Consider the following 18,942-nt stretch of genomic DNA (forward strand, 5'->3'; position numbering starts at 1 on the left):
CTCTAAACTTCCTGCTTCTGGCAGTATGTAGACAATACATTTGTGGTGCGGCCTCACAGAATAGACACATTAGCTATATTTCTCCAGCATTTGAACTTGCTACATGCAAATATAAGGTTCACCATGAAAGTGGAAAAAGATGCCATCTTACCATTCTTGGGTATGGTTAGAAGAAACGTCGACGACATGCTGGGACATAGTGCCTACGGCATATCAACTCACGTGGTGTTTCATTTGCAGGCCATAAGCTGTCATCATCCGGCACAAAGTGGTAGTGTCTTACACTCGAGGTCTCAGATACTGACAGTTCGCCTGGCGAGCTAAGCATCTAAGAATGGTGCTCCAACAGAATGGCTATTCTGATAGACAAATATGCCTTGTTTTTTGTTCTAAGCAAGTTCAAAGCTGTGATGTAAGTGATGATGCAGAGGCCCCCACTGCAATGGTGTTCATGCCGTATTTAGGCAGCATGTCTTCCCCCAACAATAGAACGAATTTTCAAGAGACACAACATCAAGTTTTTTGGCTGCTGGGAGAATTGAGAAATTTGTTGTGTTCGGTCAAAGACGATCTTGGCATTAGGAAATGTGGCATATATAAAAACCGATGCCAATGTGGGGGATCTTATATTGGGCAGACATCGCTCACCGTGCAAGAACATTGTGTTGAACACCATCGTCATACACATCATACACATCGTCATACACAAAAATGGTTCAAATGGCTCTGAGCACTATGGGACTTAACATCTGAGGTCAGCAGTCCCCTAGAACTCAGAACTAGTTAAACCTAACCAACCTAAGGACATCACTCACATCCATGCCCGAGGCAGGATTCGAACCTGCGACCGTAGCGGTCACGCGGTTCCAGAGTGGAGCGCGCAGAACCGCACGGCCACTAGCGGCCGGCTCGTCATACACAGCCTGATAAATCAGTGGTAGTGGAGCATTTCGTGGACATGGGGTATCATATGTTTTATCACAATTTTTATCTTCAGCGTGTTTTTAAGGAGGCCATACAAATCCATACACTGGAAGATCTTATCAACAGGGATGCAGGTTTTTAACCAACCACTGCCTAGAATCCAGCACTGGCTGTCATTAAATTGGAACAGGAGGAACAAAAATTTCATACTGATGACCCAACACAGCATATTGCTGAGATTTAATTCAGCTTTTAACCACAGGAGCATCCAGCAGCACAGTAATTGCCCACAGAGCACACACAAAGCCTTTCCGAGGCTCCTGGGAGGGGACACTATGAGCATGGCTTTCCTTGAACTGTGAGTGTCTTCCCATGCACGCGTATTGCCTATTCCTGGTCTGATAAATTTAGATGCTGTCGCGCAGTTATCATCATTTGCATCTTGCAGCAGTGACAACAGCAACTACCGCCACTCGAAGATGTCAAATAGTTGTATCAATGAAATATTGTGGGATTTGCACCATATGATCCCATGGTAAACCAGAGAAGAGTATTTGCAACGCTTTGTTTTTTTTTTTTTTTTTTTTTGTTCCAAAATGAGGTGCAGTGTAAGTCCTGCTCTTGAGGTACAAATTCTTAATGAGATTGTGGAAAGAGACAGTGACAGACCAGGTTCAATTGACAAACTTTTGCAAAGGTTCCACAGAGCAAAATATGGGATGTCACTGGATGTCGCTTGAGGATACTCGAGTATATGGCTAGCTCTAGAGTTGCAGAAGTATTCATTGTTCTTGCAAGGCACGTCGTGTTATCAGTTCTGCGAGTAGCTCTTGGAAGGAATACAGCTGTCTGTGCATCCCAAAGGCAATGCATCAACTAATAACGCAGCCAGAACTGATGGATCAATGGACAGTATATTCGATGGCGTAGTGCTGGTGACATCCACTTGGGTATGGCACTGTGAATTGTTGGAATTGGTTTTAGTAGCTATGCACGGACGTGAAATGAAATTCTACGACGGAACTGGTCTCAAGTGAGTTTAAATTCTTGGGACCCACCATTAGTGCAGTGCGTATAGTTCCCGACCAAGGTCGTGCAGTTGTAATTTGGTTATTTTGAATGGCCAGTGGCTGTTGGTCACATCTCAGTCAGGTTCCAACCTCTGATGGGGACACACCACGAGAGTAGCAAGTTACTTATTTAGCTTCTTCTGCATCCTTTCGTAGTTTAATTCTTAAATTCCTTGCATGTTGTTGTATTTAAGAGATGCAGTCTTGCGTATTAGTAACTGTAAAGTGTAGATTCGTGCAGTAAGACATCATCATCCGTTGGTGACACACTAGGAGAGTAGCAAGTTACACATTTAGCTTCCTCTATGTGCTTTTATAGTTAATTCTGAAGTCGGCAGTCTAAGGATGGACAGGATGTATGCATGCTGTGTGCAGGTACAGGAGCAGCTGACCGCATTCACAAAAAGCTAGAGACACTTTTGATGACAGTCAGCTGTCTTCAGTCTGCTGTCTTGGGTTGTAGCAGTGGCGAAGAATTTGCCAGATCTCATGGGTCACCTCAGGTGTTGCATGTTTCACAGATGGGCTCTGTTGCCGAGGCACCTTGCAGCATATATGACACGCAGGATCCACCCTCATTGGAGTGTGAGTGGCAGGCTGTAATGTCTACATATTGCTAGAGTTGGAAAGTAATGTGAAGGATGGCCATATTCTGCCCCCATTCAGCCTGCGAGTGGACAGGTGGCCACACCTTCAGTGGGGTCCAAGGAGGCACATGACGACAAGGGTTGGTTTCCCTTAGGTAAATAGTGTTCAGGGCTGGAAAGAAGTCAAATGTGCACTCGGTATGTCTGCCCGGGGGCCTCATTCAAGATGTGAAGGACGACCTGGCTGCGGCAACAGAGGATGCAGGAGTCTGTAAGTTGAGACCCATGTTGGCACCAATGTCGTCTCTCCCTTGGGTTCTTGAGTGACCCCAGTTTGTACAGATGAAAGTGGTGAAGACAGCTAGCCTTTCCCGTGAGGTGCAAGCAGAGCTCTGAGTTTGCAGCATCCGTTGGTGACACAGGGCTGACTGGCATCCTTTGGTTTGGAGCCAACTCGAAGGTCTCAATCAAAGGCTCTGTCACTTCCGTGATGGTCCTAGCTGATTTCTGGAGCTGCGTTGTGTGGGGGAGAATTGTAGAACTCCACTTGATAGATCAGGGGTGGACTACACAAAGGTACCAGCTTCTTGGGTAGCAGAGTACTTGTAGAGTGCATATGGGTTTTTAAGATAGGTAGTAGTTTGACATCCTCTGATGATTGCTTGCTGGTCGATATGCAGAGAGCAAAATCCAACTGTGTACAATGTAAAGACACTGTGACTGTCAAAATTTTAAGAGTAAATTGTCAAAGTATCCAAAAAAAGTTCCTGAACTTACTGTCCTCCATGAAAGTTGTTGCACTCAAATTATTCTCAGGACCGAGAGTTGGTTGAAACACGAAATAGAATATTTAGTAAGGTATATCAAAAAGATTAGATGCCATAGGAGTAGTTTTCATTAGTCAACGAAAATATTGTGTCCATCGAGGTCAAAACTGAGTCTCACTGTAGAGTTATCAGCATCGTTTATGAATATATTTCCTACAGGATCAAGTCCCTCAGCACTTGTAACAGTAACCTCTCACAGACTTTCCTCCCCTGCAACTACTCCACTGACCTTATCCACAAACTTATTTTGCAAGTACTCTCCTCCTCTGATTAAAATAGTATCAAGGATTGATCACACAAGTGTTTCGTTTACAGCCTCCGTTGTAGTCGAGCTACACTTCCCAAGAATTCTCTCAGTAAACTTATGTCAACCATTCATCTTTCCTATAACCAACCTTATGTGCTTCTTCCATTTCATATTGCTTTACACTGCACACAGATATTTAATTGACATGACTGTGTCAAGCAGCACACCACTAATACTGTATTTGAACATTCATTATTGTTTCTCCTACTCATCTGCGTAACTTACATTTTTACACATTTGGAACGAGCTGCCATTCATCACACCAAATAGAAATTCTATCCAAGTCTTTATGTATCCTCCTAATGTCACTCAAAGACGACAATTTTCCATACCCTACAGTTCCATCCGCAAACAGTCACAAATTGCCAGTCAGCCTACCCAAAAGATAGGTTGTGTGTATAGAGAACTAGATCAGTCCTATCACACTTTCTCGGGGCACACATTTTTCTCTGACACATATTCACCATCCCTTCACAACATGCTGACAAGGGGAGGCCGCCAATTGTGAAATTCAGATTCGATTCATACTGCGCATAATAAAAGCTCATGGCCAGAGGTGTAATGTGGCAAAGCACCAAGATGCACTTCTCAGCCGTTGTCGAGAAAATCGACAGTTAAAAAAAACCGTTGCGGTGAAATACTCTCTACGATTAATAATTTTCTACAGCGTCGTGGCGCAGCGGTAAGCGCTCGGGTTCGTAATCCGAAGGTCGCCCGATCGAATCTCGCGCCATGCAACTTTTTTTTTTAGTATTTGATTTTTGTAATTCATATATATATATATATATATATATATATATATATATATATATATATATATATAATTCACGGCAATCAGTTGCAACAATTATGCATATAATAAGTTGTTGAAAGTCGTTTGTCGTGGAAAAACTGGCGACTTCGAACATCATTATGTTTTCCGCAAACAAAGTTGTATTTCACAAATGTTATTAATTGTCTTCATAATGTTAACCACGTATAGTTAACGGAAGACATAGAAACGATATTCCGAAACGAATACGTATAGCGTAAGTCAAACGTTCGAATTAGAATAGAGACCCCACGAACACAAATTTGCTGTGACAGGTATGAAATATAAACTCCGTTACTCGCTCGTTACACTTGAAGGACAGATGTTGAATGGGTCGAAACGAGCCGCCGCATAACAGCGTAGTTGCCTGCTAACTTCGAAAGAAGGTAGATGCGGTCCCTAGCGCAACTTATAACATCGTCGAAAATCAGTGCGGACGGGAGAGCTTTGGTACACCCTGTTAAAAAAAAAAACGGAAAAATGGAGGCGGTACAATTGGAGAGCGATCCGCCTTCACCAACATGCATAAGCAATTCATTACAAAAAACTAGTAATAAAAAAAAATTGCATCGCGCGAGATTCGATCCGGCGACTTTCGGATTACGAACCCGAGCGCTTACCGCTGCGCCACGACACTGTAGAAAATTGTTAATCGTAGAGAGTGTTTCACCGCAACGGTTTCTTTTAACTGTCGATTTTCTCGACAACGGCTGAGAAGTGTATCTTGGTGCTTTGCCACATTACACCTCTGGCCATGAGCTTTTATTATGCGCAGTATGAATCGAATCTGAATTTCACAATTGGCGGCCTCCCGTTGTATCACTACTTAAAAAGTGTTTCACCCACTCACATATTTGAGAACCTATTCTGTATGCTCTGATCTTCATTGACAGTCTGCAGTATAGCACTGTGTCAAATGCCTTCCATCACAACAACCAGTCAAACCATATGACATTTCTCATACCACAATCCTTAGTGTGAGGTTCCTAACCTTGCAATCATTTCCACTGTAGAACTGGCTCAATGAACCCATCCACTAGCACTTACTCCAGCTCTGTCACTGGGAAATCATACTATATTAAAGACAGAGTAACATGTGAAACCATTTATTGTTTAACAACTGTAACAACACAAGCCTAGGCAGAGGAGCTCCATGCTGGAAAGCAGGTAATTTACAGCAATATGCTGACTGCACCATGTCGCTCACTAAATATCGTCATCCACCTACCAACTGCCCAGTTGGTTACTATCCAAGGTGCACAGCCACAGCTGGATGGGACTCAGTGTCAGAGATAGTAGGATGAGTCAATCTGTTGTGTCAACCCTGATGTTGCTTGGTCATGGCCAGGACCACTGACTACTCAAGGTCACACCACACCTGGACTGCAGCCAGAGACCTAGTACAATGTTTCACTGCTGCGACCCGTAGGTCGAGGCCCACCTTCCAGCACCACCGAATGTGGGTCTGAGTTGTACTACAAACTACTTCAGGTAATAAAGGAAGTATACAGCTTCCGAGTGGCTTCTGACTCATTCTGAACCACAGTCCTCCACTAAAGCATACCCAAATCCTCTACATAACTGACATATACAGAGGGGTTCAGAAAAATGTGGAACTCTTTGATAGTCAATATGCAGTTGTGGCAGTTTACAGCACTGTTCAGTTTGAACTGCATCTTGTCAGATCAGATAACCAACCTCGCAAACTGTTCATCCTCGTGAAGCATGTCTGCAAACATATTGCAGTACTTCATCTTTCAATCCAGTTTGTCCTTGTTCATAGTGTGCAGTGATCGTGGAATGTACACTTTTCACTTTGCAACCTTCAGAATTCGTCATATGCTTGATTGGCTCACCTCACTTTCATGTGCACCCTGCTTCATACATTTTTGAGGTGATCTAGTAAAACATTGCAATACAGCAGTGCTGGAAGCTGGACTACTTGATCTTTTTGGCTGGCCAGACTTTTCCTTATGCACATCCCAAACAGTACCGTACCATTGCTTTCAAATTTATCCTGAGTACAATAAATTGTTGTCTATGTTGGTGGGCTTAAATTTTGTTACTGATGTACAAATCTGAAAATATATTTGTCACTGATTTAAAATACTAACAGCACTGTCTTTTGGTTCTTTGGTGTACTACACCACAATGATCATGTCACTGAGGTCAACACAATTAAGTTGAGCACATGATTTCAAATAAAACTTGAAATTACAATATCTGTTTTCTTCATATTCCAATTTTGATGAAATAAAGCCTATATGTTGCCCCATGCTATGTTTAAGTTATCTGTGAAAACACCATGAAAATTCATCAAGTAGTTTTAGAGATTAGCCTGTTCAAACAGAAAAACGGACACACACAACAGTTTCAGATAAGACTTTAAATCACTATATCTTTTTTTCCATGATCCGGTTTTCACGTGATAAAGCCTATATGGTCCTTCAAACTATGCTCAAGTTACCTGTGATAACACATGAAAATTTGTCTAGAAGTTTTGGAGATTAGTGTATTCGAACAGACAAGCAAACAAGCTGACACAATGGTTTTACAGTTTTATCATTAGTATAGATATCTGCTAAGTGAATATATTTTCCACTGTTGTTTGTCCACATCTAAATCCACTCTGGTCTTCAATTAAAATTGTTTCACCTATTGGTCTTAACCTTAGAGTCAAAATTTTTTACATATATTTTACATTCAGCTGTTAAAACACTTATAACCATAGAATTAGCCTTTTTGATCTCCTTTCTTAAAAACTGAGTACACAACAGCTGTTGATCAGATTTCCACTATTCTTGCTTTCTTCCAGCACAAATTAAAGAAATGCAAAAATCTTGTTTTTAAGAGAATTCCACCTTGTTTTTAATAATTTATTAATAAAATATTGTTGTTGTTGTTGTTGTTGTCGTCGTCTTCAGTCCTAAGACTGGTTTGATGCAGCTCTCCATGCTACTCTATCCTGTGCAAGCTTCTTCATCTCCCAGTACTTACTGAAACCTACATCCTTCTGAATCTGCTTAGTGTATTCATCTCTTAGTCTCCCTCTACGATTTTTACCCTCCACGCTGCCCTCCAATACTAAATTGGTGATCCCTCGATGTCTCAGAACATGTCCTACCAACCGATCCCTTCTTCTAGTCAAGTTGTGCCACAAGCTCCTCTTCTCCCCAATTCTATTCAATACCTTCTCATTAGTTATGTGATCTACCCATCTAATCTTCAGCATTTTTCTGTAGCACCACATTTCGAAACTTTCTATTCTCTTCTTGTCTAAGCTATTTATCATCCACGTTTCACTTCCATACATGGCTACACTCCAAACAAATACTTTCAGAAATGACTTCCTTACATTTAAATCTATACTTGATGTTAACAAATTTTTCTTCCTCAGAAACGCTTTCCTTGCCATTGCCAGTCTACATTTGATATCCTCTCTACTTTGACCATCATCAGTTGTTATGCTCCCCAAATAGCAAAACTCCTTTACTACTCTAAGTGTCTCATTTCCTAATCTAATACCCTCAACATCACCCGGCTTAATTTGACTACATTCCATTATCCTCATTTTGCTTTTGTTGATGTTCATCTTATACCCTCCTTTCAAGACACTGTCAATTCCGTTCAACAGCTCTTCCAAGTCCTTTGTTGTCTCTGACAGAATTACAATGTCATCGGCGAACCTCAAAGTTTTTATTTCTTCTCCATGGATTTTAATACCTACTCCGAACTTTTCTTTTGTTTCCTTTATTGCTTGCTCAATATACAGATTGAATAACATCAGGGATACGCTACAAACCTGTCTCACTCCCTTCCCAACCACTGCTTCCCTTTCATACCCCTCAACTCTTATAACTGCCATCTGCTTTCTGTACAAATTGTAAATAGCCTTTCGCTCCCCGTATTTTATCCCTGCCACCTTCAGAATTTGAAAGAGAGTATTCCAGTCAACATTGTCAAAAGCTTTCTCTAAGTCTACAAATGCTAGAAACGTAGGTTTGCCTTTCCTTAATCTAGCTTCTAAGGTAAGACATAGGGTCAGTATTCCAATATTTCTACAGAATCCAAACTGATCTTCCCCAAGGTTGGCTTCTTCTAGTTTTTCCATTCGTCTATAAAGAATTTGCATTAGTATTTTGCAGCTGTGACTTATTAAACTGATAGTTCGGTAATTTTCACATCTGTCAACACCTACTTTCTCTGGGATTGGGATTATTATATTCTTCTTGAAGTCTGAGGGGATTTCGCCTGTCTCATATATCTTGCTCACCAGATGGTAGAGTTTTGTCAGGACTGGCTCTCCCAAGGCTGTCAGTAGTTCTAATGGAATGTTGTCTACTCCCAGGGCCTTGTTTCGACTCAGGTCTTTCAGTGCTCTGTCAAACTCTTCATGCAGTATCGTATCTCCCATTTCATCTTCATCTACATCCTCTTCCATTTCCATAATATTGTCCTCAAGTACATCGCCCTTGTATAGACCCTCTATATACTCCTTCCAACTTTCTGCTTTCCCTTCTTTGCTTAGAACTGGGTTTCCATCAAAGCTCTTGATATTTATGCAAGTGGTTCTGCTTTCTCCAAAGGTCTCTTTAATTTTCCTGTAGGCAGTATCTATCTTACCCCTAGTGAGATAAGCCTCTACATCCTTACATTTGTCCTATAGCCATCCCTGCTTAGCCATTTTTCACTTCCTGTCAATATCATTTTTGAGACGTTTGTATTCCTTTTTGTCTGCTTCATTTACTGCATTATTATTTTTTCTCCTTTCATCACTTAAATTCAATATTTGTTCTGTTACCCAAAGGTTTCTACTAGACCTCGTCTCTTTACCTACACTCCTGGAAATGGAAAAAAGAACACATTGACACCGGTGTGTCAGACCCACCATACTTGCTCCGGACACTGCGAGAGGGCTGTACAAGCAATGATCACACGCACGGCACAGCGGACACACCAGGAACCGCGGTGTTGGCCGTCGAATGGCGCTAGCTGCGCAGCATTTGTGCACCGCCGCCGTCAGTGTCAGCCAGTTTGCCGTGGCATACGGAGCTCCATCGCAGTCTTTAACACTGGTAGCATGCCGCGACAGCGTGGACGTGAACCGCATGTGCAGTTGACGGACTTTGAGCGAGGGCGTATAGTGGGCATGCGGGAGGCCGGGTGGACGTACCGCCGAATTGCTCAACACGTGGGGCGTGAGGTCTCCACAGTACATCGATGATGTCGCCAGTGGTCGGCGGAAGGTGCACGTGCCCGTCGACCTGGGACCGGACCGCAGCGACGCACGGATGCACGCCAAGACCGTAGGATCCTACGCAGTGCCGTAGGGGACCGCACCGCCACTTCCCAGCAAATTAGGGACACTGTTGCTCCTGGGGTATCGGCGAGGACCATTCGCAACCGTCTCCATGAAGCTGGGCTACGGTCCCGCACACCGTTAGGCCGTCTTCCGCTCACGCCCCAACATCGTGCAGCCCGCCTCCAGTGGTGTCGCGACAGGCGTGAATGGAGGGACGAATGGAGACGTGTCGTCTTCAGCGATGAGAGTCGCTTCTGCCTTGGTGCCAATGATGGTCGTATGCGTGTTTGGCGCCGTGCAGGTGAGTGCCACAATCAGGACTGCATACGACCGAGGCACACAGGGCCAACACCCGGCATCATGGTGTGGGGAGCGATCTCCTACACTGGCCGTACACCACTGGTGATCGTCGAGGGGACACTGAATAGTGCACAGTACATCCAAACCGTCATCGAACCCATCGTTCTACCATTCCTAGACCGGCAAGGGAACTTGCTGTTCCAACAGGACAATGCACATCCGCATGTATCCCGTGCCACCCAACGTGCTCTAGAAGGTGTAAGTCAACTACCCTGGCCAGCAAGATCTCCGGATCTGTCCCCCATTGAGCATGTTTGGGACTGGATGAAGCGTCGTCTCACGCGGTCTGCACGTCCAGCACGAACGCTGGTCCAACTGAGGCACCAGGTGGAAATGGCATGGCAAGCCGTTCCACAGGACTACATCCAGCATCTCTACGATTGTCTCCATGGGAGAATAGCAGCCTGCATTGCTGCGAAAGGTGGATATACACTGTACTAGTGCCGACATTGTGCATGCTCTGTTGCCTGTGTCTATGTGCCTGTGGTTCTGTCAGTGTGATCATGTGATGTATCTGACCCCAGGAATGTGTCAATAAAGTTTCCCCTTCCTGGGACAATGAATTCACGGTGTTCTTATTTCAATTTCCAGGAGTGTATTTGATCCTCTGCTGCCTTCACTATTTCATCCCTCACAGCTACCCATTCTTCTTCTACTGTATTTCTTTCCCCCATTCCTGTCAATTGTTCCCTTATGCTCTCCCTGAAACTCTCTACAACCTCTGGTTCTTTTAGTTTATCCAGGTCCCATCTCCTTAAATTCCCACCTTTTTGCAGTTTCTTCAGTTTTAATCTACAGTTCATAGCCAATAGATTGTGGTCAGAGTCCACATCTGCCCCTGGAAATGTCTTACAATTTAAAATCTGGTTCCTAAATCTCTGTCTTACCATTATATAATCTGATACCTTTTAGTATCTCCAGGGTTCTTCCATATATACAACCTTCTTTCATGATTCTTAAACCAAGTGTTAGCTATGATTAAGTTATGGTCTGTGCAAAATTCTACCAGGCGGCTTCCTCTTTCATTTCTTCCCCCCAATCCATATTCACCTACTATGTTTCCTTCTCTCTCTTTTCCTACTCTTGAATTTCAGTCACCCGTGACTATTAAATTTTCGTCTCCCTTCACTACCTGAATAATTTCTTTTATCTCATCATACATTTCATCAATTTCTTCTTCATCTGCAGAGCTAGTTTGCATATAAACTTGTACTACTGTAGTAGGTGTGGGCTTGGTGTCTATCTTGGCCACAATAATGCGTTCACTATGCTGTTTGTAGTAGCTTACCCGCACTCCTATTTTTTTATTCATTATTAAACCTACTCCTGCATTGCCCCTATTTGATTTTGTATTCACCTGACCAAAAGTCTTGTTCCTCCTGCCACCGAACTTCACTAATTCCCACTATATCTAACTTTAACCTATCCATTTCCCTTTTTAAATTTTCTAATCTACCTGCCCGATTAAGGTATCAGACATTCCACGCTCCGATCTGTAGAATGCCAGTTTTCTTTCTCCTGATAACAACGTCCTCTTGAGTAGTCCCCGCATGGAGATCCGAATGGGGGACTATTTTACCTCCGGAATATTTTACCCAAGAGGATGCCATCATCATTTAATCATACAGTAAAGCTGCATGCCCTCGGGAAAAGTTACGGCTGTAGTTTCCCCTTGCTTTCAGCTGTTTGCAGTACCAGAACAGCAAGGCCATTTTGGTAAGTGTTACAAGGCCAGATCAATCATCCAGACTGTTGCCCCTGCAACTACTGAAAAGGCTGCTGCCCCTCTTCAGGAACCACACGTTTGTCTGGCCTCTCAACAGATACCCCTCCATTGTGGTTGTTAGCATATTCACCCCTTTCCCACATTCATACATTTCTGCTTGTTCCATCAAGTTTCAGTCATACCACAGCTTTTTATAATGATCTTCCCAGTGTTTTATGTTGATTGTGTTAATGCTTAATGTATATTTTTTTGTCTGTTTAAAAGCCTGACCGCATTATAGGCAGCTGCTCGCTGTCCATGATTGTCATTTTCTACATTACTTATATATCTGCCCCAATCTGCTGTGTGTGCCTTTTTACATTTTCATTTAGCAATTGCTCTTTTTGAATTATATTCTGCTCTTCACTCTGGCTCTTTTTTTGTATTCATTGAATGGCTTTCCATATAGGAATGATCATGACAAAATTTACTGAATACACGAATGCACACAAAAGAACTGTCCATTACCCAGTTTCTGAGCACGCCCTACAGCATAACTCAAGAGACACGAGTGCTTGTTATACCATATGGGCTATTTGGATCTTCCCACCCAGCACTAGTTTCCCCATGCATGGGAGGTAAGGACTTATTCGTTCTCTCTCTCTCTCTCTCTCTCTCTCTCTCTCTCTCACTCTCCCACTCTCTGTCTCTCTCTCTCTCTCTCTCTCTCTCTCTCTCTCTCTCTCTCTCTCTCTCCCCCCCCCCCACCCCCTCCCACCCCTACCATACTTACATGAGAGTGCATCTCAGCCAAGTTAGTATTAAGAAAACAGTCTTAATCGCATTTTTTTTATTTATTTAGTGCCAACCAGTTTCAGTCCATCGCAGGGGCCATCTTCAGGGTGAACATACCTCTGGTCCACTGCTGGTGACGTCATTTCTACCAAGGTCTGACAGTCTCCTGCCACAACTTGGTAGAAGTGACGCCACCAACAGCAGAAATTTTATATCAATCGCTGTTACTCCACAACCATGTGGTCCAAGCATTTCAGCCAAGTGTATGAGTGACCTACCCAGCTATCCTCATCTTCCTCAATCAATCCCTCTTTCCTCCATGAAGGAGGACCATATGGTTTAAAAATCTAGGAACATTATTTTCTAGTTTTAGAGTTCCTATTGGCAGTACAGAAATAGTGTCCCTTGCAAATAATTTCTTGCCCACCTTTCTATCTCTCTTCAATTTTTTCTGTACTTTTCTTAATAACACCAACATAAAGTATGAATCTGTCTCCCCAAATCATCATGCATGTTCTGTACACTATTACTATTGTACAAAAATGTAAGTGCTCTGTTACATCGAGACTTCACAAGAGAAATAACTCACAAAATTGTTCTGACAATAATACAATGCATACAACTCAAATTGTTCGTGCAAACTTTCTAATTTTAACATGCATTTCTAAAACAGTGAAAATGAATAATTATTAGTGCTGGAAGTCACTACTTTCATATACAGGCCATGTTCCAAAAAATTAGCTGCATCTTTAAAAGAACTTTGATGAATAGCTATCAGGTGGCAGTGTTGAGACTGCATTGCATTTCAGTGAGTGTTATATTCATCATCTTCTGGCAAAGTGACTTCACCAAAACAAGGTGAGTATGACACTAATCGAAACATTAAAGTATTTCAACACTCGCCCAGCTGAAAATCCAAGAGCTTTGCATCAGTAGTTTATGTTGGGAAATTCTGAATTCACACAGATTTTTAACTTTATCTTGCATTTTGGTTTATTTGCTTTTACTTTACAATTACAAAATATATAATAAATACTGTTTTTCAACGCATTAACAACAAGGAACTATTTCCTCAGTCTTCATCAAATCAAAGTGTAATAAGTCACACTGAAAGCAGACTGTCAAAATATGACAAATATACGGAAAATTATTCCTCTTCTTCAATATCCGAAATGAACATGGATCTTTATTTGTAACTATCTAAAAAGAAACTCACTACTGCCATTAACATGAATCCAATGAAAAAAAATAATACTTTCCACAGTTGATACTTATTCCTCACAAACTCTTCTGGCATAATTTCCATAAATGTTACATGTATAAAAATCCCTGCTGCAATGCCTTGCAGACAGGCTGAAAGTACACTGCCAAATAAGCCTGGTGCTGTTCCAATAAGGAGTCCTACAATCATTCCAACAGGTATACTTCCAGTGGCCATCAGAATATACCTAAAGCTTTTTGTTACGCCCAGATTACGCTTTGCTATGTTAACACCCAGTGCGAGTACGACGAGTACTTCATGAATTAAAACTGCAAGGAACAAATGCAAGAGTTTCACCATGTCAGTTTGTAAGCCTAATGTAATCCCTTCAAACAGTGAGTGTATGCTAACAGCGAGTAACAACATAAAACTACGCTGATTAGAAGTGTTGTCTGTCACAAGTATTGTGTCCAGATGTGAATGACCACTTACACTTAGCTGAAGCTCCGTATTATCATCATTTTGCAACTCATGGTCAGTTTGTTTTTCATTGGCCTCTGCTTCCAGAAGTCCAAGATGAGATTCATCTTCATGTTTATCATCATCACTAGCAACAAATGTGTGAGCTGAATTCTTGACAGGAGCTGAGTTTAATTTCTTTTTAGAGATCAAAATTTGTTCTGATGTTAGAATAAGGAAAAAGCCAATGCCAATGACAAACTCTGCTATTGGGAAAGTGGTTGACAGCTTCATTTTTTCCATAACATCTCTAAACTTTTCCTTGACAAACGGAAATAGTCCTAAAAAACACATCCCCATGAAAACACCACCAGCAACACAGTTGCTTACAGATATTAATGTGCCAGCAATGTCACTTAACTGAGCATTCTTGCGCCTCCATATAATGACTATAGGTATTGACCCACTTACAGTCATAATGACAAAAAGAACTACCAAACAAACAAACTGAAAAATTATTACTTCCATGTTGTGACTGCTTTATCCACAGTAATGAAATATGTAGGACGGAAGTTTCCAGCAACCTGAAAATGAGATAAAAATGATAAATTCAGATTTGTTGCATAATGAATTTGAAACTGTTAAGTACTCCATGATTCCACCTCCTGCAAAATATGTATTTTGATACCACAAATCTATCTGAACCTCAAACATGTTTTCCCATTTGCTGACTGGCTTCTTACTTATAAGAAATACCTTAAATGTTTTTATAAGAACAAAAAAAAAAAAAAACATGCTTAGAATGGTTAGTTGTGACAGTTTCTGCCTTTTTTATTTTTACAAAATATTTCTCCACACAATGTTCCTCTCATTAACTGATTCACTGATATTTATACAATATTTCTCCACACAATGTTCCTCTCATTAACTGATTCACTGATATTTATTAACCACAGGTGTGGAAAAATGAAATCTATTTGTTTAACTCATTCACATGCTGTATCATGGAGTGTATATATCTTTTAAAGTAACGTGTTCATATCTCTTTCCAGATATTCGATTCTCAGACAGCTGTATATACTTCATACTCATTTTTCTACTGTTATCTTTATTTTAGCAATTAACTACAGTAATGTTGTGACTCAGTAGAAAAGGGGCATGGCAGTAGTGCTGACAGATAAATGAAATATTCACATTCAGAGTAACGTAAAATTAAAGCTGTCAGTTTCTAAAGACTAGTATGAACAAAGTTGTCATCAACACAAAGGTTTGTATGAGGACTCTAGAACTTTATCAGTTGTGGTACAACTGTAGGTGGTATGTACTTGCCTTCCTCAGACCTCTGAACAGAACTCAGAACTTTGAACAGTCACCCATCAATTACAAGAGGAACCACAGTTGAATGGGGACTCCAAAAACCGTAGAGAGATTTGTCATGTTTCAAATTAAGAAACAATTGACAGAGGCCAAGGAAGCAATGAGTAACAGAAAAAAAAAATCATGTGTCATGGTGTAGCGATTATAAATGCCAGCTGGTGACATGCAAGTCACTAGTTCGATTCACAGCCTCCTGCAATTATTTATGACATACAATTTCTGATTTGTGTAAGGTTCTGTGTCTTTGTTATTTATCAAATATTGTAATTTTCAAGAACATTATATGTATCTATGTATGTATAAATTGGGGCACTATTTCATTAATGTTAACACTAATTAAGAAACTGACTTGTTACACATCATTTCGATAGAAGAATCATTCAAATGATCTACGGAAAATTTAACCAACTAACTATCTGCTGATATAGGGAGTTCTGTTCTATCTGTGCATTTGTGTGTACTCAATAAACATAGTTTCATTGTTAAGTGTTACTTCTTTTTGATGACCCTGCTCTCATAACTGGTGCTCAGTTCCAGGTTCTACTTGACAGTTTGATGGAGACAGCGGAAATCTTGCAATCTGGCATCATCCCAACTTGCACAAAACTATGTTTGCCTTTGCAGATGACAATGAGAATACAAACAGTACAGTCCTCCTAAGGTTTATACCATCAAGGTACCAGAGGATACAAAAGCTCTGGTGGCTCAGACACACATCCTGCATCCGGCACTGTTTTTAGGAGATGTTGGCTGGGATCTAACAAAATGGCTGTATGGACTGGACCATGTCACTACATACAACAGGTGGGATGACACGATTTGCACTTCCCCTTGTATATACTTCACACTCAATTTTCTAGTGTTATCTTCATGGATTATCATTGCCACCTCTATGTCACTGGGTCCCAGTTTCAATTCCTGACCAGGTGACAGATGATGATTATTATTTTTTCACTCAGGGACTGGGTGCTTGCACTGTTCTAACCATTTCTGGGTGTCTGTGCTGTCCAAATCATTTTGTCTCATCTTCATCGCAAAGACACACAATAATAAATGGTGTCAAATAGAAAGACTTGCACGAGGAGGCTGAACAACCCCAGACAGGGTCTCCCGGCTAATAATGCCACACAATCATTTGTTTTTTTTATTTGTACTGCAAATGTCTACTTTTACTTCGATGGTACAGCCCTGCAGTGGTTTGAGAACAATGAGGAAAAGCTCAATAGCTAGGACAAATGTCAAGTGGAAGTTAAGGGCAATCCTTTGGAGTAGCAATATCTGAAAAACTGAATAAGATTGTACACAAAACAGTAATAGAAAGCACATGTACATATAGCTCAGGGGTTTGGAAAGTAAAGGAGAGAGAATACGATCAACTGCTATCCATGGAAATGGATTACTGGAGATGAAGTGCTGTGGTCTCAAGATTAGACCACGTCAGAAATGAAGATGTTCAAAAAATGGACATGGACATGTGGTAGAGTGGATTAGGAGGGGGTGATAGAACAGAGGAAGAGGAAATGGTGGTGTACAGGTTGTGGGTTCAGGGGATTAAGGACACTGAGGCCAGGACGATTATGGGTATGAAGGATGTGTTGCAAGGATAACTTCCATCTACTTAGTTCAGCAGTAGTTTCACGACACTGACATTAGATCATCTAATGTTCGTGATGAACCTTGATAGAATACAAAGCAGGTATTGGCCAGGTCTCTACTGATCTTCAGTCATTGTGTAAGACACTCTGAAGAGTGACATTGATAGATGGATGTGCTTAGTTACCCCAGGTCATTTGTTAAAACCACTCCTGCAGTTTCTCCATTTCACCTGCAGAAAATGTAACTTTTAAGCATGGAGCAACCCATGTAGCAATTTCTGATTGTGATAAAATGTTTCAATCTTAACTGGTGTCAGAAGTAATTTCATAACGCAATATCATGATAACTGCCTGACACTTGTAGCTGATTGGCCTCACGGGAACTTTTAATAAGATGGTGGCACATATGCTCTGAATGTGTGCTGATGTGAAACTGGAAGACTGGGATGTTATACTGCCTGCAGTAAAATTCACATACAATACAGCAAATAGACACTAAGGGTTTCTTATCATTTTGACTGATGCACCGGTAAGAGGTTGAGAGAACATTTGATACTTTCCTGAGAATGATTACATCAAACAGGCTCATCACTAGAACTGAACTAAACTGGCACACATGCAGACCTCGGATCCTGATAAGAACTGTGATTCTTAAAACACCTCAATGGAAGTAACTTTATTTAAATGTCACAGTGACGATGGGGACATGACAGTACAATCAGAACATTAGGATTGACCAGCAATGCAGTACAAATGATCACTGACAATCTACTCATCCAGGAAGCTATTGTCCACTCCAAAATAGTGGGTCAGTGTTTTGTGAGGAGGCACAATGATGCCACATGCTGTGTCTTGTATGCTGTGGTGTACTGGTTGAAAATCACTGGCTTGTGCCATGTGGGTCACCAGTTTCAGTCCCACCTCCTGCATTTATTCATAATTAAACATTTCTGACTTCTGCAATGTTCTGGGACTTACTTATTTACCAAATACTGTAATTTGCAAGAACATTCTTGATATGCATCAGCAGAACACTGCCAGGTGAGTCAAGCAATTTCAGCTCTGTCTGTACTTTTGTATGTCCTCAATAAACATGCTTTCAATGTGAACTGCTAGTTCATGTTGATGACCTTACTCTTGTAAATGGTACTACTGCCAACTTTGCAACAAACTGTGGTGTTCCAATCAACCACTATGTTCATAATTGCTTCACTTTCTTGTGTATACAGTGAATCCTATACATGCAAAATAATAAGGTGAAGAGTAAATACGATAATGGAAGTCCTGATGGAATATAAACAATCTAAAGAGTAATGGTAACAATAACTGAATAGTAGAAGTGTTAAGTCATCACAAAGCACATACATAAGACAGAGAACTTTGCTAGCTTTTGAAAAAATCCTTTTTCAACTTAGAGTACATACTGTAAGATATGTAGCTTGGTCTCTGTAGCAATAAGATAGTACAGGGGAGCATATTTTCTTTTGTCAAAAATGAAGGAAGTAACTGTTGCTGTGCAAATAATGCACAAGTGTATGGGTGGCAACTGGCACTGTGGACCAGCAATACTTCTGTTCACTTTCTCTTGGGTGAACGTTTCAGAATGTTGTCATTGCCTAACA

General features: G+C 41.3%; 1 protein-coding gene across 4 annotated transcripts in view; it reads right to left on the reverse strand.

Moving 5' to 3' along the window:
• Nucleotides 1-13,710: 13,710 nt before the first annotated feature.
• The window catches only part of LOC126249016 (zinc transporter ZIP3-like), a 46,802-nt gene continuing 41,570 nt past the window's right edge, over nt 13,711-18,942 (reverse strand). For all 4 annotated transcript variants that reach the window (XM_049950615.1, XM_049950614.1, XM_049950617.1 and 1 more), the window contains exon 3: nt 13,711-14,932. In XM_049950615.1, the coding sequence (XP_049806572.1) occupies nt 13,875-14,876 (1,002 nt within the window). In that variant the 5' untranslated portion in view covers nt 14,877-14,932 and the 3' untranslated portion in view covers nt 13,711-13,874. The remainder of the gene's footprint in view (nt 14,933-18,942) is intronic.

Source organism: Schistocerca nitens, chromosome 3, assembly GCF_023898315.1.
Source record: "Schistocerca nitens isolate TAMUIC-IGC-003100 chromosome 3, iqSchNite1.1, whole genome shotgun sequence".
Lineage (NCBI taxonomy): Eukaryota > Metazoa > Arthropoda > Insecta > Orthoptera > Acrididae > Schistocerca > Schistocerca nitens.